This window comes from Mobula hypostoma, chromosome 1 (genome assembly GCF_963921235.1).
Source record: "Mobula hypostoma chromosome 1, sMobHyp1.1, whole genome shotgun sequence".
Classification (NCBI taxonomy): domain Eukaryota; kingdom Metazoa; phylum Chordata; class Chondrichthyes; order Myliobatiformes; family Myliobatidae; genus Mobula; species Mobula hypostoma.
The window spans coordinates 237346344-237372095 of NC_086097.1; the positions used below are offsets into that span (position 1 = coordinate 237346344).

Here is a 25752-nt window from a genome sequence, read left to right on the forward strand (position 1 = left end):
TGAGGAGGTTCATTTTGGTAGGTCAAATCTGATGGCAGAACATAGTATTAATGGTAACATTCTTGGCAGTGTGGAGGTTCAAAGGGATCTTGGGGTCCGAGTCCATAGGACACTCAAAGCTGCTGTGCAGGTTGGCTCTGTGGTTAAGAAAGCATACAGTGCATTGGCCTTCATCAATCATGGGATTGAGTTACAGCTATATAGGACCCTGGTCAGACCACACTTGGAGTACTGTGCTCAGTTCTGGTTGCATCACTATAGAAAGGATATGGAAACCATAGAAAGGGTGCAGAGGAGATTTACAAGGATGTTGCCTGGATTGGGCAGCATGCCTTATGGTAATAGGTTGAGTGAACTCAGCCTTTTTTCTTTGGAGCAATGGAGGTTGAGAGGTGACCTGACAGAGGTGTATAAGATGATGAGAGGCACTGATCGTGTGGATAGTCAGAGGCTTTTTCCCAGGGCTGAAATGGCTAGCACGAGAGGGCACAGTTTGAAGGCACTTGGAAGCAGGTACAGAGGAGGTATCAGGGGTAAGTTTTTTACGCAGAGAGTGGTGAGTGCATGGAATGGGCTGCCGGCGACAGTGGTGAAGGCGGAAATGATAGGGTCTTTTAAGAGACTTCTGGATGGATACGTGGAGCCTAGAAAAATAGATGACTATGGGTAACCCTAGGTAATTTCTAAGGTAAGGACATGTTCGGCACAGCTTTGTGGGCCGAGGGGCCTGTATTGTGCTTTAGGTTTTCTATGTTTCAAATATGCCTCTGAAAGATTCTGAGAGTCAGCTGGAAGAACAGACATACTAAACCCCAGCATCGTGAAGGAAGCTAACATTAACTCCATAGCTACAATTGAGACTCAACACCCATCTTCTCTTCTTTCTAATGGTCCACCCTTGTATTTATCCAAACGTCTCTTAAATTCTACACGTTCAACACTTCCACTGGCAGCTCGTTCTACTACCGTCTGAGTGAAGAAGTTCCACCTAAGGTTTTCCTTATTTACTTCACTTTCCACCCTTGACCTATGGCCTCTAGTTCTAGTCTCACACAACCTCAGTGGAAAAAGCTTGCATGTATTTACTCTACTTATACCCCTCATGGTCATTGAAAGAAACATCAGAACCAGATGCATGAAGGTGATTACACCTTATCCAAGTCCAAGCAAAAGTGATCACATGGAAAAGTATTTTTCACTGTTTCTCTGAGGCTTTTGGGAAGCGCTGGGAACCAGACACGTTCATAACCATCCTTGGAGCAACAAGCTCCCTACTTTCAGCCAATATGTATGAAAAAATGGCTGTATTATTTGGAATGGTAATTGCTAAGAAGTTAATCCTGCAAATGTGGAAAATGGACTCTGTGCCTACCTACAATCTGTGGCTGAGAGAACTGGCAAATACTTTACATTTGGAGAGACTGAGACTATATAATGAGGACAGAGGGGACATCTTTAAAAGGACATGGGGCCCTGTACCAGACTTTCTCACTGGGTGAGGACTGAGGTTTTTTAGTGCGGTGCACCTCTGCTGTGTATTTTTACTTTTGCCTTTATATTTTTCTCCCTTTTGCTGCTCAATATTTAATTTGATTTTGTTATGGTTGTGGTTTTTGTGGATGTGCTGTATTTTTTTGTGTTCTTTTGTTTGTAATAAATAAATATTAAAATGTTTTTTAAAAAAGTCATTACAAGGTTTGACTTTCAGTGTCATCCTGAATAGCTCCCAAATGTAACAGAGAAGCAAAATATGGTCACCTGCTGTAGAAACGCTGTCCAATTGTGGACATTTAGTTCAAATAAATGACCACATAGTAAATTTGCACCTACTTACTGAGTTCCATGTAGAAACCCACACCGGCCTCAACAGGATCCCAGAACTTGATCTGCAACCCAAGCATGCTGTTCTAAAACTTCTACAATGCAAACTACACAATTAGAACAACACCTTATATTCCGTCTGGGTAGCCTCCAACCTGGTGGCATGAACATTGACTTCTCAAACTTCCGCTAATGCCCCACCTCCCCCTCATATCCCATCCATTATTTATTTATATACACACATTCTTTTTCTCTCTCTCCTTTTTCTCCCTCTGTCCCTCTCACTATACCCCTTGCCCATCCTCTGGGTTTTCCCCCCTCCACCTTTTCTTTCTCCCTAGGCCTCCTGTCCCATGATCCTCTCATATCCCTTTTGCCAATCAACTGTCCAGCTCTTGGCTCCATCCCTCCCCCTCCTTTCTTCTCCTATCATTTTGGATTTCTGCTCTCCCTCTCAAATCTCTTACTAGCTCTTCTTTCAGTTAGTCCTGACGAAGGGTCTCGGCCTGAAACGTTTACTGTACCTCCTCTTAGAGATGCTGCCTGGCCTACTGTGTTCACCAGCAACTTTTATGTGTGTTGCTTGATATATAGTAAATCTTTTCAAGTAAATATTCAGAGAACTAATGACTAACATCTCTCATTAAGGTACTAAGTCTGTGTTTTAACTATTTTTGCATTGGGTTTGTAAATAATTAACCTTCACGATGACTGGCTGAAGCAGAGATTAACACAGTATTTATTGAGAAAAGAACTTGTTGATTTACTCATCAAGTACTCTGTAGTACTCTGATGATTGTACGTTCTAGTATCAATTGTTTGGCGACAATAAAGTATAAAGTATAAGTATCCAGGACCTCTGGAGACACAAAGATGTAATTAACCCTGCTCCATCATGAGTTCTAGCCTCTGTAGTATCCAAGACACCTTCAAGGAGTGATGCCTCAGAAAGGCGATGCCCAGCACCCAGGACATGCCCTCTTCTCATTGTTATCATCAGGAAGGAGATACAAGAGCCGAAGGCACACACTCAGTGATTCAGGAACAGCCTCTTATCCTCTGTCATACGATTCCTAAATGTACAGTGAACCCATGAACATTAACTCAACTTTTTTTTATTTCTGTTTCTGCACTACTTAATTAATTTAACTATTTTATATATATATACTGTAATTCACAGTTTTTCTTCTCTCAATTATCATGTATTGCATTGTACAGTGTACAGCTGCTGTGAAATTACAAACGTCACGACCTATGCAGGTAATATTAAACCTAACTCTGACTCTGATTCATGTGCCAAGTATTGCTGAGAATGCTATTGCTAACCGGATCCAGTGAATGATTTCCCCAAATTGCTGTAAATAGTTTTCACATAGCAGCATTTATTTATGTCAGAATGAAATGTGCTATCACTATAGCTATTTATATCAGATGGAAATGAGAGTTTTAGATCACATACCGATGCAGACAGGAGGGCTGGGCTGCCAGAAGTATCGATTTTCCACTTGAATGCAGGTAATTTTCTCTTCACCCTGAAGCTCGTAGCCCGGTTCACACTGGAAGATGACTGTATCTCCAGGATCCCTGCCATCTCCATTCCGACTTCCATTCATAGGAATACCAGGATCACGGCAAGCTGTTGCCACCGAGCCTAGGAATTAAAAAGGGAAACATGATGAGGATTAATGGTTTTTTATTTGCTGACCATATTTTTGAACAAAATGGACCAGCTTAAGCAGGGCAATTAGAATCATAGAAAAGTACAGCAGAGATACAGGTCCTTCAGCCCATCTAGTCTATGCCGAACCATTCAAACTGCCGACTCCCATCAAACTGTACTGGGACCATAGCCCTCCATGCCCCTACCATCCACGTATGTATCCAAACTTCTCGTAAAAGTTGAAAGGGAGCTCGCATGCACCACTTGCACTGGTAGCTCGTTCCACACTCTCAATACTCTCTGAGTGAAGAGATTTTCCATCATGTTCCCCTTAAACTTTTCACCTTTCATTCTTAACCCATGACCTTTAGTTGCAGTCCCATCTAATCTCAATGGAAAAAAGTCAGCTTGCATTTGCCCGATCTATACCCTGATAATTTTGTATTCCTCAATCAAATATCCTCTCAATATTCTTGGTTCCAAAGAATAAAGGAATTATAGCCTAGTAAATCCACTGCCAGTGATAAGGAAGTAACCAGAAAGAAATTCTCTGTTCTGTATCCTATAGGTGTTTAAAAAGACACATGAATGTAAGGAAAATGGGAGCCTATGGATATTGTGTAGGTAGAGGATTAGTTAGGTTGGCCATTTGATTAATAATTTAATTGATTCAACACAACACCGTGAACCAAAGGGCCTGTTTCCGTGCTGTGATGTTCTATATTCTAATCCGGAGGGACAAGATTAATCCATGCTTGGAAATGAAGGGATTAATCAAAGATAGGTCACCATGGCTTTGACAAGGGAAGATCTGTCTGAACAACCTGATCAAACCTTTGAAGGGATATTAAAATTTGTTGATCAGCACAGTGCAACTATGTTGTCTGCATGAACTTAAATAGGGACTTTTTGATAAGGTCCCAAAATGGGTCGAGCTCACATATGTAAAATCAAGACAAGTTTACAAATATATCTGTTAGCTTGTCGCTTTGCATTTTGGCCAAGCAACACTATGAAGATAAGTACAATGAAGAGAAATAGAATTCCAGTCATTACATCTGGCCTTGGATAATCTTTTCATGACAGTCAGAGAGAACGACACCACGTAGTTCTCTACTCCTTTCTTTCTTTTGCTCTGGTGCTCTTTGGCGTGAAGGTATTGCTGGAACAAGTTACCCCACGTGATGGGAAGGTCGCCAGCACGCAGGTTGCCGCTACAAATTTTGCCAGCTTTTTTCTGAGTATTCTATGTCTTCTCCTTTGATAAATTTGGATTAACTTCATTCTCTAGAATATGAAAAGTGGAGCCAAACCTTTGGAGTAACTCAGGGCTCTTAGTATTTACTGTTAGTAGCCAACTAAGGTGCTACTCCAACTGTCCTAATTTCAAAGAATAAATGCTCAAAGTAAATTTATCATCAAAGAGCATATATGTCACCATCTACAACCCTGAGATTCATTTTCTTGTGGGCATACTCAATAAATCCATAATAGAATAATAACCATTAAGAAAAAGGCTGCACCAACTTAGGAGTTCAAACAGTGTGCAAAAGACAACAAACTCTGCAAATACAAATAGAAAGTAATAATAAATAAATAAACTATAAATATCAAGAACATGAGGTGAAGAGTTCATTGGTTGTGGGAACATTTCAATGATGGTGCAAGTGAAGCTGAGTGAAGTTATCCCCTTTGCTTCAAGAGCCTGATGTTTGAGGGGTAGTAACTGTTCCTGAACCTAGTGATGTGAGTCCTGAGGCTCTTGTACCTTTTTCCTGATGGCTGCAGCGAGAAAAGAGCATGACCCGGGTGGTGAGAGATCCCTGATGATGGATGTTGCTTTACAGAAGACAATGGTTTAAATCTTCTTCATACATGGTGTAAAGCTGAAGAAGAATGATGAAGCTTTGTCTTGATTGACCAGTTTAACTGTGAGCTGAAGTCAATGGAAAAGCTGAGAAGAAGCATAAATGTCCATTTTGCAAGTTTCGGCTGATTTCCCACCAGTAAATCATTTGGAAATTCCAGATGCTGGTATTGATTGCTCATCACTTTCACTCAAGGAGCTGATTTGACCAAAGAGAGAACCAGACTAGAGTAACTAAATTAATTATTTGAGTTCTCAGTAAAACTGATTAGGTTATTGAACAGTGGAATTGATGATAAAGTAGCATGCATGGTGTAGTGCGATTTTAATGAAATGGAACTTCATAATGTCGCTTTAGAGGAATTCTGCACGGCATCTAGATCAGGTTACTACTACAACAAGAAGCGGCTGAATTTTGCTGGGTGTACACACAGCTCTCTTCAAAAGAGTGAGGAATTATAGAGTTTACTTTTACTTCATAAGAATTAGGTGATCTTGTGAAACTTATCGAATATTGAAAGGCTGAGATAGAGTGGAGGTGGAGAAGATATTTTCTGCAGTGGTGGAGTCTAAGACTAGAGGGCATAGTCTCAGAATACAAGGATGACCCTTTAGAACAGAGACGAGGAGGAATTTCTTCAGTCAGAGGGTGGTGAATCTGTGGAAATCATCACAACAGACGGCTGTGGAGGAGGTCACAAACAAGAGAAAATCTGCAGATGCTGGAAATTTGAGCAACACACACAAAATGCTGGAGGAACTCAGCAGGCCAGGAAGCATCTACCAAAAAAGTACAGTCCATGTTTCGGGCCGAAACCCTTCAGCAGGACTGGAGGAAAAAAAGCAGAGGAGTAGATTCGAAAGGTGGGGGGGGGGGGGAGGAGAGAAACGCCAGGCAATAGGTGAAACTTGGAGGGGGAGGGGTGAAGCAAAGAGCTGGGAAGTTGATTGCTGAAAGAGACAGAAGGCCATGGAAGAAAGGAAAGGGGGGGGGAGGAGCACCAGAGGGAGGCAATAACATGAGAGAGGGACAAGGGGATGGGAAATGGTGAAGTGGTGGGGGGAGGCATTACTGGAAGTTTGAGAAATTGATGTTCATGCCATCAGGTTGGAGGCTACCCAAACGGAATATAAGGTATTGTTCCTCCAACCTAAGTGTGGCCTTATTCCGAGAGTGGAGGAGGCCATGGGTAAATATATTGGAATGGGAAGTGGAATTAAAATGGGTGACCACTCGGAGATCCCACTTGTTCTGGTGGATGGAGGGTAGATGCTTGGCGAAGCGGTGTCCCAATTTATGTCAGTTACCGGGCGGTCCCAAAAGCCATTGGTTTTTCTGTCAGCCCTTTAAGGGCCCCGATTAGGGTCAACGGAAAATGCAAAAATCCTCAAAAAGGAGGAAACTGTGGCTACTGCGTGTCTTCCCTATATTTCCACAGGTTTTGGAAGGATCGCCAGGATCCTGAAGAAAAAGTGGATTAATACCATCCATGAACCCAGAAGGAAGCTCAAATTACAATTTATGCAAGTCAAAGATGACCTGGGACTCAGGTCGATTGACGTTTACAGGATTGTCTGTGAATGCAGAGCAGCGTGTATTGGCCAGTGTATGGTGCACGGTGGAAACCAGCATCAAGGAGCACAGGAGGCGTATTCATATGCGTTACCTGCAGAAATCAGCAGTAACAGAACACTGCATTCGTAATGGCCATAGGATTGACTTCAAAGGCATAAAAGTATGGTGCCATGCCAATGGCTTTTGGGACCCCTTGGTATAGGAAGCCATTGAAAAAAACGAGAGGAAAAGAATTTTTAATAAAGTCTAAGGTCTCGCTCTAAGTAAGAACTGGAATTCGATTGTAAACAAGGTGGGAGGGCAGAAACCTGATTGGGTAAGGACTGACCAATCAGGAGGGGTGGACTGTGGAGGTATAAATACCACTGGACAAGACATGCCCAGGCATCATCCCTGATGAAGATAGCAGAGTTTGTCATCGAAACGTCAGTTATAATCGATAGCTGTACCAGGCTGGAAGCTGGAGAAGAGTTTATTCATCAATCTTCCGTCCTTGGACTCACTTTACACCGCACGCTGTCGGAGCAGTGCTGCCAGGATAATCAAGGACACGACCCACCCAGCCAACACACTTTTCATCCCTCTTCCCTCCGGGAGAAGGCTCAGGAGCTTGAAGACTCGTACGGCCAGATTTGGGAACAGCTTCTTTCCAACTGCGATAAGACTGCTGAACGGATCCTGGCCTGGATCCAAATATCCGGACCTGCATCTTGGTTTTTTTGCACTACCTTACTTTCCATTTTTATATTTTCTATTTATGATTTATAATTTAAATTTTTAGTATTTACTATAAATTTGTAATCCAGAGAGCAGGAAGCGCAGAATCAAATATTGCTGTGATGATTGTGTTTTAGTATCAATTGTCTGGCGACAATAAAGTATAAAGTAATTGACTTCTTTCTCCAGAATGTCAGAATACAAATGCCTCACTGCAAAGGCTTAAGGATATAAACAATATATCCAGCTTTTATTTAAAGAACTTCCACAATTATTACATGAGAATTCAAGAAGTCTGTGCACATAGAAACAGAACATAGAACACTACAACACCTTTGGCCAATGATGTTGTGCTGACTTTTTTTTAACCTGTTCTAAGATCTAAGCCTTCCCTCCAACATAACTTTTCAATTTTCTACCATCCATATGCCTACCTAAGAATTCTTTAAATGCCCCTAATATATGTGCCACAGCAGCTTGCTTTTCTGGTACTCCATCCACCTCACTAAAAAGTTATTGCCAACATCACTGGCACCCAGGTATGGATCATCCACTAAAGGAACAGCCTCGTCTGACAGCTGCTGGTGTAAAGTGTTACATTTCCCACTATGCTACCAAGCCTCAGAACTCTGCAAGATGACTCTGACCCGGAAAAAAAAAGGCTTGCATTTTACACAGCACAACTGGAGGAGGCTCAGAAGTTCTGCAGCACGAAGTATTTCAAGTGCAAGCACTGATTTACGGAAGGAAGTGCAAACAGCAAAAATGCTAAGCTTAGTACTGGAAACAGATGGTCATTTTTGAGACAGGTACCATTTTTGTCACTTACTTGGCCCACTGAAAGCATAGACATACCAGGCTGAGCTTGAAAAAAAAAATTACATTCAACTTATTTAACATTATGTTAAGCAATTTAACTTCCCAATCTATCAAAGTCATTGTATTGCTCGTACGAGTCTCAAACAAAATTCACTGTGAAATACACAGCAGGTCACCCAGCATTCTTTAGAACAGAGAGTCTTTGACCAAAACCATTAACTCTCAAAAATAATTGTACTGCCATCTATAAGCTGTATGACCTCTGAAAATGAGGGACACACAACACCCCATCCGCAGTGAAGCAGAAGTTAATATTTTGACAGCAACTGCCTCTTACTTTTGCTGTTTGCACAACTTGTTTCTTTTCTCTGCACATTGGGTGTTTGACAGCCTTCCTTTTTTTTAAGTGGGTTCTATTGGTTTTCTTTGTTTTGTGGCTATCCAGTAAGGAGACAATTCTCAAGGCTGTGTATCTCAAGGCTGAGAGGAAAATGCATCAGCTATGATGAATTGGCAGAGCAGACTCGATGGGCCAAATGGCCTAATTCTGCTCCTGTATCTTATGATCTATAGTGTACATGCTTTGATAATCAATGGACTTTGAACTCACAGAAACATTGTGAGCAATGAAAACACATTCCTTATTCCTTCCTCACCCTCCCCACACCCCCCTTCCAATGATCCAACTGCCTTCTCTCTACTGTTTATATATTTATTTATTGATTCAGATACAGTGTGGAATAGGTCCTTCAGGCTCTTTGAGAGGTGCTGCCCAGTAATGCCTAATTTAATCCTAGCCTAATCACATGACAATCTACAGTGACCAATTAACCTACCAATCAGTACGTCTTTGGACTGTGGGAGGAAACCCACGCGGTCACGGGAAGAATGTATAAATTTCTTACAGGCAGTGGCGGGAGCTTAATTCATTCTATGATTCATTCTATTAAACAGGTGAGCTAGATGCCAGAAGAAACAGGATCCTCCATGATACATACAGAACTGGTTCATTACAAGCCAGCTGAAGTATTTGTCAGAAGCCTAAACAGGCAAATTAGCAATTGCTTTCCTAATAGGGCAGGCCTCTGAACAGATTATGGGTTGGAAAAGACCCAGGCAGGCATGTTTGAAATTCAATTTTAGATTTTCTTGTAAACCATAAGAAGCATTTGTACTCCCCTGAGCTTCTCTTGGCTGGTCTCACCCTTTTTCTATTTATAATTGTTTCAGTGAACTTTCAGTCCTCAACCAAGGCTTTAAGCTGTCAAGTTCTAGCAGGCCAAGGTGTACAGGAATTAAACTGGGCAGGTCTCCAGGCTTGTGGGTGTCTTGTTCAGGAATTAATGACCAAAGTTCCCACAGGAGATAGAGAACAGAATAAGGAATGCTATAAACTCACAGGACATTTCAAAAAGAATTAAGGGATAAATGATCAAATTGGAGCCTGGCTCAGCCTTACAGTATTATGGTAGTGAGATCGTTTGAGTCTAGTGTGATGTTCTCCTCAGGGGTTGTCTATTACTGAGTCCTGTAGAGGTCAATCTGTGATCCATATATTTTGGTGCAGAGTGGGCGAGAGTAGGTTGTTAGTGGTTGGCTCTTTTAGTTCTTCAGTCTCTCCTTTCGCAGCTGGTGCTTAATCTTCTCAGCACAATGGAGGTCATTTTCATATAACACAGTCCCCTCTTCAGCAGATTTCCTCCAGATCTATCTATTGAGTGCAATGTCTCCCCAGTTTTTAGATGTAATGTTGAATTTCTTCAAGCTGAGTTTGATGTTACCTTTAAAGTGTTTCTTTAGTGATCCAGGAGCTCACCGACCTTCCTTCAACTTTGAGTGAGGTTTGTTTGGGGAACCGGGACAGCATGCCCTATCCATTGGAGTTGGTGTTGCTTTATCGTGGTGGAAATGCTGTTCGTGTTGGCCTCCTCCATTATGCTGGTGTTCATTCATCTGTCCTTCCAGCTGATCCTCAAAATCTTCCATAAGGTTCTCTGATGGTATTATTCGAGGGCTTTCAGGTGCCGACTGTAGGTAATCTATTTTTTGTTGTTTGCTGGGGGCTAGATTTGTGGCATTCATGACTAGTGATCCCGAACTACACAAGAAGGCCTATGGAAGGCACATTTACGAGTGAAAAAACAATTCAAATTGAAAAATTGGATGCATGTCATCTCTGGCAGGGGTTACAGTCCATTACTCCCTATAATGCAAAACCATCGACCTTTATGCATGCTTTGAAAGGGAGAATAGAACTTCATCTGTGTGAATCCTTGCAGCATCTGGTGATCCTACAGAGGTTGAAGTTAGAAAATCTTTCAGGAGGGTGAGCCCTCGCAAGGTGTCAGGTATTCAGGTATTTAGCTGTTGCCTAAAAACAATCAATTATATGACATACCAGTGATAATAAACCTGATTCTGATTCCATACAGTATTATAGGAAGAACAGCTACTGTACCTACATCTCAATCCCCAACAAAAATAGTTGTATATGAACAACCAACTGTACTTTGTCATGCAAATCCATCACTAAGGACCCCCATCGCTTAGGACGTGCCTCCTTCTCATTTGGTACCATCAAGGAGCTTGTACAAGAGCCTCATGACACACACTCAACATTTCAGAAACAGCTTCTTCCTCTCTGCCATTAGATTTCTGAATGGACAATGAACCCACGAACACAACCTCACTATTTTATTATTTCTGTTTTTGCACTATTATAATTTAACGATTTAATATACATGTACTGTATATACTTACCGTAATTGATCATCGGCATGTGTCATGAAATTTGTTAACTTAGCAGAAGCAGTTCAATGCAGTGCAAAATATAAAAGAAGATAATAATAAAAAATAAATAAATTTACAGTATACATATATTGAATAGATTGAAATCGTGCAATAAACAGGAATAATTATATATCTAAAACGTGAGTAGTGTTCATGGGTTCAATGTCCAATTAAGAAACGGATGGCAGAGGGGAAGAATTTGTTCGTGAATCACTGAGTGTGTGCCTTCCGGCTTCTGTACCTCCTACCTGATGGTAACAGTGAGAAAAGGGCATGCCCTGGGTGCTGGAGGTCCTTAATAATGGACGCTGCCTTTCTGAGACACCGCTGCTTGAAGACGTCTTGGGTACTTTGTAGGCTAGTACCCAAGATGGAGCCGACTAAATTTACAAACCTCTGCAGCTTCTTTCAATCCTGTGGAGTAGCCTCCCATACCAGACAGTGATGCAGCCCATCAGAATGTTCTCCACAGTTCATCTACAGAGGTTTTTGAGTGTATTTGTTGACATACCAAATCTCTTCAAACTCCTAATGAAGTATAGTCGCTGTCTTGCCTTCTTTATAACTGCATCAATATGTTGGGACCAGGTTAGGTCCTCAGAGATCTTGACACACAGGAACTTGAAACTGCTCACTCTCTCCACTTCTGATCTGTCTATGAGGATTGGTATGTGTTCCTTCTTCTTACCCTTCCTGAAGTCCACAATCAGCTCTTTCATCTCCAGCCCCTTGGTATGAACATAGAATTCTCAAACTTCCGGTAATTCCCTCCCCATCCTTTCCCCTATTCCTATATCACTCTGCCCCCTCCCCCAGCTGCCTATCACCTTCCTCATGGTTCCGCCTCCTTCTACTATCCATTGTGTTTTCCCCTATTCTTTCTTCACCTTTCCTGCCTATCACCTCCCTGCCTCCCTTCTCCAACCACTTTATCTTTCCCCACCCCTTTATCTTTCCCCTCGCTGGTTTTTCACCTGGAACCTACCAGCCTTCTCCTACCCACCCTCCCCCCACCTTCTTAATGGGGCCTCTGCCCCTTCCCCCTACAGTCCTGATGAAGGGTTCCAGCCTGAAATGTCGACTGATCGTTTCCACGGATGCTGCCCGACCTGCTGAGTTCCTCTAGTGTGTTGTGAGTGTTGCTTTGCCCCCAGCATCTGCAGATTATTTTATGTTTCAGCTCTTCATCTTACTGACGTTGAGTGCCAGGTTGTTGCTGCGACACCACTCCACCTGTTGGCATATCTCACTCCTGTACGCCCTCTCGTCTCCATCTGAGATTCTACCAACAATGGTTGTATCAACAGCAAATTTATAGATGGTATGTGAGCTATGCCTAGCCACACAGTCATAGGTATAGAGAGAGTAAAGCAGTGGGCTAAGCACAGACCCCTGAGGTGCACCAGTATTGATCATCAGCAAGGAGGATATGTTATCACCAATCCACACAGATTGTGGTCTTCCAGTTAGGAAGTCAATCCAATTGCAGAGGGAGGTACAGAGGCCCAGGTTCTGCAACTTCTCAATCAGGATTGTGGGAATGATGGTATTAAATGCTGAGCTGTAGTCGATGAACAGCATCCTGACGTAGGTGTTTGTGTTGTCCAGGTGGTCTAAGGCCGTGTGAAGAGCCATTGAGATTGCATCTGCCGTTGATCTATTGTGGCGATAGGCAAATTGCAGTGGGTCCAGTTCCTTGCTGAGGCAGGAGTTCAGTCTAGTCATGACCAACCTCTCAAAGCATTTCATCACTGTAGATGTGAGTGCTACCGGGCAATAGACATTACGGCAGCTCACATTATTCTACTTAGGCACTGGTATAAATGTTGTGTTTTTGAAGCAGTGGGATCCTCCGCCCATAGAAGTGACAGGTTGAAAATGTCCTTGATTACTCCCGCCAGTTGGTTGACACAAGTTTTCAGAGCCTTACCAGGTACTGCATTGGGACCTTCGCCTTACGAGGGTTCACCCTCTTTAAAAACAGCGCAACATAGGCCTCTGAGACACAGGGTCACCAGGTACAGCAGGGATCTTCACACTTGTAGTTATATTCTCCCTTTCAAAGTGGGCATAGAAGACATTGAGTTCATCCGGTAGCGAAGCATTTCATGCTATTGGGTAACGTCTTGCAAACCCTGCCAGAGTTGTCGTACATCTGATGTCTCCTCCAACTTCGTTCGAAATTTAAACGCAAACAAAGCCTCTTCCTATAGATGCTGCCTGGCCTGCTGCGTTCACCAGCAACTTTGATGTATGTTGCTTCGTTCGAAATTGTCTCTTTGCCCTTGAAAAAGCCCTCTGCAAATCACACCTGGTTTTCTGGTACAGGCCTGGGTTGCCAAACTTGAATGCCACAGATCTGGCCTTCAGCAGACGACGTACCTCCTGGTTCATCCATGGCTTTTGGTTTGGGAATGTACAGTATGTCTTTGTAGACACACACTCATCCACACAGGTTTTAATGAAGTCAGTAACAACTGCAGCATACTCATCCAGATTCGAAGATGAATCTCTGAATACAGTCCAGTCCACCAATTCAAAGCAGTCCTGTAGGCGCTCCTGTGCTTCCCTTGTCCATACCTTCTTGGTCCTCACTGCTGGTGCTGCAGTCTTCAGTCTCTGCCTATACTCAGGGAGTAGAAGTACAGCCAGGTGATCAGACTTCCCGAAGTGAGGGGGTGGAATAGCACGGTAGGCATTCTTGATGGTGGTGTAACAGTGGTCCAGTGTGTTGTTTCCTCTGGTATTGCAAGTAATCTGTTGATGGTAATTGTTGGGTGATTTTTTTCAGACTGGCCTGGTTAAAATCTCCCAGGATGATGGTGAAAGCATTAGGGTGTGCTGTTTCTTGCATGTTGATTCCATTACTCAGGTCATCTAAAGCCTGATTGACATTGGCCTAAGGTGGAATGTATACCGTTACCAAAATGATCCTGGAAATCTCCCGTGGTATGTAAAATGGACAGCACTTTACTGCTAGCTATTCCAGGTCTGGTGAGCAGAATTGGGACAGCACTGATATATTTAGGCACCAAGAAGAGTTGATCATGAGGCATACTCCTCCATCTCTGTTTTTGAGAGACTCTATAGATCTATCCTGATGGTGTATAGTAAACCCGTCTATATGAATCGCTGCATCTGGTACAGAAGGGGTTAACCAGGATTCCGTGAAACAAAGGATACACACAGTCCTTTGTATTTTATGTATTGAACTGTACTGCTACCGCAAAAAAATAACTAGTTCCATGACATATGTGAGTACTTCGTTGTGGACTGAGTGTGGGAAAGGGGTTGGGGGGAGGAGGGGGAATCGTTGTTGGGAAAAGAGAAAAGGGAAAAAGATAGGGGAGGCCCCAGGAAGCACCAGATAGACATTCTGCAATGATCAATAAATCAACTGTTTTGAATCTAATGGCTTTGCCCGGTGTCTCAGGGCTGGGTGTGTCTGCACCTCAACCACCACCACCCCCACCCCCGGCACTCCTTCTCTGTCATCTGTTCCACACCCCTCCCACGGTGCTCCACCCTCACCATTCCCAACATCCGTTGCTCCCACCAGATTTATGAACTCACTCTCCACTCCACTTTGAAAAATGCAGAACTATTCAAAAGTCTTGGCCTAAGACTTTGCATAGTACTGTATAACTAATTTATTATTATAATTTGTAGCTTTTTATTATAATGTATTGCACTGTACCGCTGTTCTACCTCTGGCTATCCATCCCATAGGATGATGATGGTTCCTTCCAGTCAGTTAGTGGGGTTTGATATGTGTGTGTTGAGGATACCCCACTCCTCAGAAAGGAACAGCGTGTGCGTGGATGGATTTTAGGTGAGTAGGGGGCTGCGCAGGTCCAGACCCACCCTCTCAACATCTCCTCCCGGATCCAGTGGCATGATGGGGTTGAAGACGGCTGGGGGAAGTTCTGTTGCAGTGAATAGCCGGACCAAGCTTCGATGCAAGGGATGCCCTTTCCGCGCTTCACGGCACGTGTTTGCTAGATGGCCGTTGACCCTATGAGAGGGTTCATCCGCCCTTTGACAGGTCTTGTTTTTCATCCTGCAGGGTGTCTAGCCACCCTCCTCGGCAGGCAAGCCTGGTGGGGGAGCCGGTTTAGTCACCGACCACCCGACCATGCGACAGGTAGTACTGGGTTACATGATACCAGCAGCACTCAGACCAGTGACCTGACGAACTGCTGTTACTGTACTTCTCCTGTACTGCTGTTACAAAAGCAAGAAAACAAGTTGTACTAAACAGTTATACTAAAACTGATTCTGATCCTGGAAAAAATGCAACACCTGCTTACAATGATGCATTAAGATTTCAAAAATCAGTGACAGTGGCCAAGTGGTGGATGTGTGGAGAAAGTAAAGTCTGGAGATGCACTAATGAATGCCATGCTTCACACGATGAAGGGAACTGAGTCACAGAACAGGATGACATTAAAAACTGCAAAATATCTAGCAGATTAATTGAAAAACAGTTGATGACATTAAGGAAACAGCCAAGCGTGACAAAAGGCTTCAAATAAATGATTAAGATTAGTCACTCTAAGGATAATAATCCTTTATATTGACAGTGTTTGAAACCATAATTAATTTATCCAGAATTGTTACTTTGCAATACAGAAAATACAGACTGTATTTTATGATTGGTAGGATATCATGTGCTGTTCTTTGCAATTATATTGGTTTATTGCAACACACAAACATTGCTGGAGGAACTCAGCACCCAGGCAGCATCAACGGAAATGAATAGATAGTCGATATTTTGGGGTTAGACCCTTCTTCAGGATGAAAACGATGTCTATCTATTCAGTTCCATTAATATTGTCTGACCTGCTGAGTTCCTTCAGCATTTTCGTACGTGTTGCTTTGGATTTCCAGTATCTGCAGACTTTATTGTGTTTGTATTTATTTATTTATTGAGATACAGCACGGAATAGGCCCTCTGGCCTTTGAGCCACACCGCCTAGCGATGAACTACAATTAAGTAACTACTGCTTAGAAATTGGAAGTAACCCTCTTTTAGTACTCGAAACATATGTGACATGTAAAATTCCGGCCGAAAGAAGTGAAATCTGGCAAAAAGTGCATTAAGTGCAATGCACTGGTATTTTGCGCACCAATTAATATGCCCGAACTAGAGCTGTATGCAGAGCAAGCAAATTAAAGAGATTTTTTGTTTCCCCCAGTGTGTTGAATAGGAGGATGGTGCCTAGAACATATATTGTTTTAAAGGATGCATATTGGGAGCTATCACTTTCTATAGCTAAGTCAGCCTTTGAAATGACCAAACATGAGATCTTGTATATAAATCTGCAGAGAGACCAGAAGACCGTTTGCAATATTTAATTTTGTATTATGCATCAGGTTCTATTCCATCTATAGGACTGATGCAAACACACGGCACCACTCCTTACACTGATTTACCTGTATCACAATTTACAATTAAGGACTCAAGACAACTATTATGTGCGTTTTTCCAGATGTTTGCATTAAAAAATATAAGAGCTTGCTAATAGTCATAATATATCATGTTTCTTATGTTACGTACCCCATAACTGGGTTGCCAAACCAGCAGAAATGGACCACTTAGTTGGAGTCTGGATTACTGGAACTAAGAAAGTTTTATTAAAGAAATAAGTAACAGTATTCTAATAGCAAGGATATAAATGCAACAGGTTAGCAATGATAAAACACACATGTACACAGAACTAGGATAATAGGAATCAATCAAGCTCTATCGCAGTCTAGGGGTAAAATGATCAGTCTCAAGTGACGCAGAGTTCAGTTCAGCTGAGTACAGTTCGCAGTAATCGCTGTTGTGCCGTTGGAGAGAGAGAGAGCGAATGCAGATTTCGATTCACAGACCTTTGATGTCCCTCGCAGTTAGCTTTCGGCGCAAGCCCTTTTAATGTCTTCTGAGGTCACCAACTATGACCTCTCCCTTCCGGATACGATCGTTCTTCCGCGGTGAACCTGGCACCCAGGCAAGGGCGGACACACACACCAGGTTCCCGTCGATCGTACCTTTACACCCTGTGCGTCTATGGTCGGTCCCGTGATCAGACCTCCAAACTCGCACCAACTTGTGGGGGCACACTGCACTTCCAGGGTCTCATTATCTCATGATCTCGTGGTGTCTGTCTTGCCTTAGCGAACCTGTTCCTTTTATCCCCCTGCTGGGGTATCACCTGTCCATCAAACTTCAAACAGTTCAGGTTCAAAGCAATCGGTCTGTCAATACTCGGAACTGTGTCTCTTTTCGTTAATCTGTCTCGTCTCTCATTAACATTTTTAACGCTTCTCCCTTTTGTCTCTCTTATCTCTCTCATCAGCCTCAATCTTCTGATAACTTGGTTTTTCGTCACACTCCACATAAATAGAATTTGAAAAAATCTTTATAAAATTGATCAAGTAAAAATTATTTGACGCTGAGAAACATCCCAGGATGCAATGGGACACATCATCAGTGATGTAACCTGGGGTCAACGGGTGATTCAGGTCTTTCAACATCAGACACGCCAGCCCAGGCGACCTAGCCAGGGTTGATCAGACCCGGCTTGTGTCCCAGCAGCATTGGTCAATGAGTCACACCTCTTGATCCAAAGCCATCTGGAGGCTCACTCAACAGACTCTGTGACTGTCCTGGTGGCTCCTTTCTTTGCAAGAAGAGAGTAGTTTTGAAATAAACTGGACTAATTTAACTATGAAAAATGACAGTCCTGAGCAGTTCAACTGATACCAATTAAGTCTTTGGAATCAAAACTTCACAATGTCAGGAAAACATAAGTTCAATTGAAATAATAAAGAAGACATATCAATATCATCGCTTTGGGAATAACATCAATCCAATATGGACACCACCTTAACAGTAAGCAAAAATGCTAACACTGCTAAAAGCTTGAAATACAAACAAAAGTTATAAATACTTGGTAGACATGTGAGAGAGAAACAGTTTAACAATTCAGGTTCTGATAACGTGTAATTAATTTGAAATATTATCTCTGTTTCTCACTCCATAAATGCTGAGCATTTTCAATACAGTGGATTCCAGTTATCTGGACCAGTACTTTTTGTGCCAATTAAGCAGATAACCCAATTAGCTGAAGTTTCATGGATATAGTTAAAAAGGTATAAAAGAGATAAATTGAGTTAAAAATATGTATTTAATTGAAGTATAGAACAAATGAGAACACTACCAATACTACTGCAGTACTATAAAACTGTGTCATACTTATCGATGGATGAATTCATCTGCATTGTGCTCTTTTGACTCTAAATGAACAAATTCAGTGCAAACACCTAGTGTAGATAACATTCTGTTTTCATACAAAGCTGTCGAGAATTGCATCCTTCAAACCATCATTTTCATTGTAACATTCAAGATGATTTTCAATACCTTCAATTTCTTCGTAGTTTCTAACTTGTTGAAGCAGTGAAGTCATTTCGTTTTCACTCCCGGCTGCTTCTGGCATCTTCAAGCCAAGCAGTTCCGAATTGTCATACAATTTATTTCTCACAAACTATCAGTGACAAAAATCACTGCTTTTTGAACACAAACACATGCAACCGATACTATTTAAAAACTGTTCACTTGAAGCACAGTGTTATGTCTAATGGACACACAAGTGCACGCAACTGATGCTAGTTAGAAATTGTTTTGGCAACAGTTTCTTGCCCCAATTAAGCAGCAGACTATCGCAAAGAACCAAGGGGATACCAGCTAATTAGCCTTTGTTCTTTAAAAGTTGTCTCAAATAAGTGGTTGCCCGAATAACCAAGGACCCAATTAACTGGAATCCATTATATTTTCAGTTTTTTTGTTTTATTGTGGCATTAATTGGCTTTTTGTTTTTGCTGATAAATTGTACTTACAGAATTATACTTTGATTCTTACTTGTATCTATCATCCTCTTATCTCAGTCTTAACTGGCTATGCCTTCTCACTTTGGCATATATGATTAATATTATTAAAAAAAAAGAATTGTTAGAAAATATCCTATTTCAGCAGATTGAAAGACCAGTATCACGTAACAGAAAGCTTGGTGGTCGCCATATCTTCTATAACTGGCGCCAATGTTGGAGAAACCCAGCATGTCAGACAGCATCTGGGGGGTTGAATAAACAGTTGATGTTTTGGAACCTTTCAACAGAACTCCTGATGAAGCATCTCAAACTGAAATGTCAGCAGTTGGTCCCCATCTACTTGCTGACTTCCTCCAGCATTTTGTGTGTGTTGGTCAAGTTTTCCCGCATCTGCATAATCTCTTGTGTTTAGGTACTTGATTCTCTGCATTGCTCTTTTCTTCTTTGCGATTGTTTGGAAGCTGAAACTTCCTATTGCTACTTAATGTTCAAAGTACATTTATTATCCAAGTATGTGTACGTTATACAATCTTGAGATTTGTCTCCTAACAGACAGACGCGAAACAAAGAAACCCAAGACAATCCATAAAAAAAAGACCACCAAACACCCCAAAGTGCAAAAAAAAAACATGCATGTAATAACTGTAAGCAAATAGCATTCTGAACTGAGAGTCCGAGACATATAGCTCAGCACAGAGACAAGTAAACGAGCAGTGAGCTGAACCAGCCCATCCCTCGCCTCAGGCCGACACCTTGACCTTTCCAATCTGGCCCGGTGCTTAAATCGTCATCCAAACATCCAGTTCAGTTGCTTAGATATTGCAAGAATAATGATAAGTAGATCTACAACTTGAACTTGCAATACTCACATCAATTTAATTATCAGAAATTGTTAGTTTCCTATTTATTAATATTTATTTACCTGATTTGGACGTATTTCCATCACAGCATAATTATACATCGCAAGTTTATTTCACATGCTCAAAATTAGTGAGGTACAACACATGTACAATGAAAACATGCTTGCAGGAGCAGCACAGTTAAGACCATAAAACCATAAGTTATAGAAGCAGAATTAGGCCATTTGGCCCATTGAGTCTGCTCTGTCATTTCATCATGGCTGGACCATTTCCCTCTCACCTCAATCTCCTGCCTTCTCCACGTATCCCTTCATGCTTTGACGAATCAAAAAACTATCAACATTTCCCTTAAATATACCCAGTGATTTGGCCTCTACAGCCATCTGTGGCGATGAATTCCACAGATTCACCACTCTCTGGCAAAAGAAACTCCTCCTCATCTCCGTTCATAGATAGATGGATTCAGATAACAATACACAATAGACAGGCATGTGGGTGAAAGAAAAATGGGGGTCTCTGTAGGAGGAAAGTGTTAGATTGGTCTTGGAGTAGGTTACATGTTCGGAACAACATGGTGCACCAAAGAACCTGTACCGTGCTCTAATGATCTACGTTCTATATTCTAACCATTTCCACTGAAGACATGCATATTTATCCGTTCCTCATTATATTGAAATGTAATGTACACAGAGATAATCTGATACTCACTTGAGAACTGGACAGCAAATCCTGATTTACTGATGAAGAAGTCAGTATCAAAATGGATGGTGATAACATTGAGTGTGCTGTGGATATTGTCAGGAATAAGAGATCCGCTGACTTCTTTCAGAAGCATCTCGTTCTCAGGAACTCCATCCCACACACGTAAAATGTCATGAGATGCCTCTGTATCAAACGCAATAAACTGAAGACTGTAAAATAAAGAGAAGTAATAATTATTATTGCAACCTGTGTCTCTGACAGTGACACAATATTTAATGAACTATGCAATGTGGATAATAGCAAGATTGAGACAACTAGGTTAACAATCTAGTTGTTAATCTTGTTGTTAATCTAGATTCACAAGGCAAAAGTGCAGGCTATGACAACTTTCCTTTGGATTCACAGTGACCTCAGTGTTGCCAGGGCTCAGTGATGTCACACAGAGTAAAATGCCATTCTGATACCAAAGACACTCACTTGCATATTCACAGAGACTTTTGGCACCATAGATATGAAAAGCCATTTCATATTAATATATCAACTTGGTTTTGAATCATAACAAATAAAATGGGCACAGTTACAGCCAAACAGGACTATGGAAGTGTCTCAAACCAATGAAACAGAGGGAAGTGGCTCAAGAAATAAACTACAAGGTGGGATTTATGAAATGTTACAAGAGGAAGTTGAGAAAATAAAGTAAAGATGAGGAGAATGATAAAACAGTTGTAGTTATCTCATGGTCAGTCTAAAGATAAGAAAAATTTCAGTGATAACAATTAACCTGTAAAATCGACAGATTCATGCAGCATGACACCTGCTACAGATAACTAAGAACTTTCTAGAAAAATAGAGAAGTAACTTTAGTAGTAATTACTGGAAAATTCACTGAACAATTAAATATATATATAGACCACAAGATATAGGAGCAGAATTAGGCAATTTGGCTCATCAAATCTCTCTGTCTGTTCATCATGCCTCATCCATTTTCCCTCTCAGCCCCAATTTCCTGCCATCTCTCCTGCCTTCATGCCCTGAATAATCAAGAACCTATCAACCTGTGCCTTAAATATACCCAATGACTTGGTGTCCACAGCTGCCTGTGGCAATGAATTCCACAGATTCAGCACTCTTTGGCTAAAGAAATTCCTCCTCAACTTCATCCTAAATGGATACCCCTCTATTCTGAGGCTGTGTCCTCTGGTCTTTGACATCCCCACCACAGGAATCATCCTCTCCATATCTACTCTATCGTGACCTTTCAACATTCGCTGGGTTTCAATGAGGTCATCCCTCATTTTTCTAAATCTCAGTGGGCAGAGGCCCAGAGCCATCAAACACTTTTCATGTGACAAGCCTTTCAATCCCGGAATCATTTACTTGAATGTCTTTTGAAGCTTCTCCATGTCAGCACATCCCTTCTTTGATAAGGGGCCAAAACTGCTCAAAATAATCCAATATAAAGCATCAACATTACATCCTTGCTTTTATATTTTAGATGATGTTATTTCTATTTTTTTCATTTATGTTCAAGTTTTTATATAATCACCATATAGGTGATTATATAAAAATACAAACAAGCAAAAGAAAGATAATAAATCTATACCCCAATCCAAAAGTCATCAATTTGAAGTGTTAGCAACCCACACAAAATGCTGGAGGAACTCAGCAGGCCAGGCATGTCAACTGTAATTTTCTTGCCATCATATTGGAGGCTACCCAGATAGAATGTAAGGCGTTGGGGTCTTCCATTCTGAGGATCCTCAAGCATTGTGTGTGTGTGTGTGTGTGTGTTGCTTGGAATTCTAGCATCTGCAGATTTTCTTTTGTTTGTAATTTGAAGGGTTAACTCTGTTTCTCTGGTGTCTAGAATTGAATAATTCTCGCATCTTCATTCCATTTTTCATCTGTCATAATACTGTGCTTTTAAATTTAAAAACTGTGTTCAGTGAACTCAGTTGTGCTAATAATAACCTGCACTGCATGGAGTTTATTAATGAAGTCTATTATGGTTCAGCCTTTTTAGGCTACATCGTTGCTTAACTGGAAAAGTAGTCTGTCAATACTGTTTCCAGCCTTTGACAATATCAGTCCATTTTAACTTTCCGCAATGCAACTTGGAAGAAAAAGTTTAGCTTTGTTTATCACAAATATATTGAAATATGCAGTAAAACATGTTATTTTGCATCGATGACCAACACAGTCCGAGCATTGTGCTGTGGGCAGTCCTCACACGTTACCACGCTTCTAGCACCTACATAGCATTCACTAACCCTAGCACTAACTGTACATCTTACCGACAATGGTAGGAAGCGAACCCCGATCAGTTATTTCTGGCGATATAATAGTGTTACACTCCTGTGCCAGACAACTACTACAACTACAAGCCATAGAACATGCTGTAGAACACTACAACACAGTATAGGCTCTTTGGCCCATAATGTTGTGCCATCCTCTTAACCTGTTATAAAATCAAACTAACCCTTCCCTCTCATGTAACCCTCCATTTTTCTATTATCCATGTGTCTATCTAAGAGTTTCTAAAATGTCCCCAATGTATCTGCCTCTACCAACACCCCGGCCGTGCATTCCACATACCCACCACTTGCTGTACAAAAAATATGTATCTCTGACATACCCCCTATACTTTCCTCTCAATTACCTCAAGATCATACCCCCTGGTATGAGCCATTGAATAGATGTAAAATTAGAAAGTGGGAAGATTCTGCCAACCAAATCTAAAGCAATACACACAAAATGCTGGAGGAATTTAGCAGTTCAGGCAGCATCTTTGGAAGTGAATAGATAGTCGACCTTTCAGGCCATGACCGATACCGAGAAGGAAGGGGAGGGTGCCAGAATAAAAAGGTTGGGGGAGGGGAAGGAGGCTAGCTGGAAGATGATAGGTGAAGCCAGGTGGGTTGAAAGGTCAAGGGTTTAAGGAGAAAGAATCTGATAGGAGAGGAGAGTGGGCCAGAGGAGAAAGGGAAGGAGGAGGGGACATATGGGAAATAATAGGCAGGTGAGAAGAGGTAAAAGGCCATAGAGGGAAATAGAGGAAGTAGTGAGAATTTTGTTTACTGGAAGGAGAAATCGATATTCTTGCCATCATATTGGAGGCTACCCAGATAGTAAAGTGTTGGTCTTCCATCCTGAGGGTGGTCTCATCTTGGCACAAGAGGAGGCAATGGATTGTCAGAACGGGAATGAGAATCAGAATTATCAGATTTGGCTACCAGGAAGTGGCCAAAGAATTTCACAAATCTGTGTTAAATAATTGTATACAAATCTATTTGTGTACACAGAAAAGCATTTATAACTCAAATGTTTCAGAGATGTTGCCTCAGATATTGTCACAGGTTTTCACTTGTACAATAAGATTTTCAGATTAATATCAAAAAGCATAAAATGACGTATAAAAGTGTGATTTTGTTTTAAATAATGGAAGCACAAGAACCAAAAGGGGCAGAATTGGAGAATGCTGAAAACAGCCACGATCATCAGATAATTCTCATCCAGTCATTGAAATGAGGCACCACGGTATGACAGTGCATCATCCAGCCAGTAGTAATTGTCCTTTGCTTGATTGCTATTGCAGAGAACCAATGACATGAGAGACCAGCACCAGTAAAAACTGGTCTGCCCTGGTTAAAGTAATTGGTGCAACATTAAAGAGAAACAGCGGCTATCAAGCATTCTCTAACTGAAGCTAATCCCGGAAACCGCAAACAATGAAGTAGGTTTGCGAAGAGGGTGCGGAGAAAGGCACAAGGTCCTGCACCATGGCTCATCCCAAGCAGCTGCATGACAGAGCGCTCTTTGAGCTACGGGCTGTTTCCAGGGACACACACGCAGAGCTGGACATCGAGTACTGCTGGCAGTTCATCAACCCGATAAAAGACGCCCTTTGGTGCCCAAAGCTTGTCGTTCTGCCAGCACAGTGAGATATCCATAGCGGAATGCTGCTGATTGGCACATTCCAGGCTGCAGGAGGACGTGCTAAGTGACACACTGAAACTTGGCACAGCCACTGCAAGGGCTCTGCCAAGGACAACTACCTGACAGGGTTCTTCCATTACTGCACAGAGAGGGACCGGGATGGGTGAGGATACTGTAGTGGTGTATCACTCCAGGAACTGATGCATGAGTGGCAACAGTCCTATTGGTTCTAATGGACGTAATCCAACACTCGCAATACATGGACTACGAATGTAAGAACAGAAGGCATTCCTGCAAATAGTATTTTATTATTAATAAAATTAATTTTGATATAAAAAAATGGTACAGCAGCAGCCAAACAGGTAGGGCGAGATGATCTGTCATCAGTAAAGGAGACAAACCTAAACATCACTGAGGCGTTTGCTCTGTTCACAGTAACAAGAGAGTGTAGAGTAGAACAAAAGTGGCAATGTACTTGAATCAAGCCATCTTTTCTGTGGAATTCTCTGCCCAATGAAGCAGTGGAGGCTACCTCAGAAAATATATTGAAAACAAGGTTGGATAGATTTTTGCATAGTAGGGGAATTAAAGATTATGGGGAAAAGGCAGGTAGGTGGAGATGAGTCCATGGCCAGATCAGCCACAATCTTATTGAAGGGCAGATCAGGCTCGACAGGCCAGATGGCCTACTCTTGCTCTATTTCTTATGTTTTTATGTTTTGCATTCTGCACTGTCCCATATTCTCCTGATCTGGTTCACAAACTGCAGAGCAGAAAGTCCACAACAAAGTAAAATTTGTTTATCATAGTATGTATACGTCACCGTATAGTTCTCTGAGATTCCTTTTCTTGGAGGCATTTAAAGGAGAATAAAGAAATACCATAGAATTTATGAAAAACTGTACATAAACAAAGACTGACAAATGTGCAAAATTGTGCAAGTAAAAATCATAATACTGAGAATAAGTTATAGAGTCTTTGAAAGGCAGTCTGTAGCTTGTGCAATCAGTTCAGAGTTGAGGTGAGTGAGGTGCTCCTAAGGCCTAATCTTTCAATTAATGTGTGGTTTAATCACTCTGCTTATTGAAGAACACAATATTAACTGCAGAATACGTAAAATAAGACAGTT

The 25752-nt window shown here is 41.7% G+C and overlaps 1 protein-coding gene across 1 annotated transcript in view; it reads right to left on the minus strand.

Annotated features, from left to right (window-relative positions):
* The window catches only part of csmd3b (CUB and Sushi multiple domains 3b), a 2345756-nt gene that overhangs the window by 398223 nt on the left and 1921781 nt on the right, over nt 1–25752 (minus strand). The window contains exons 26-27 of the mRNA XM_063066157.1: nt 20694–20896; nt 3281–3472 (exon numbers count right to left, since the gene is read on the minus strand). Coding sequence (XP_062922227.1) covers nt 3281–3472; nt 20694–20896 — 395 coding nt within the window. The remainder of the gene's footprint in view (nt 1–3280; nt 3473–20693; nt 20897–25752) is intronic.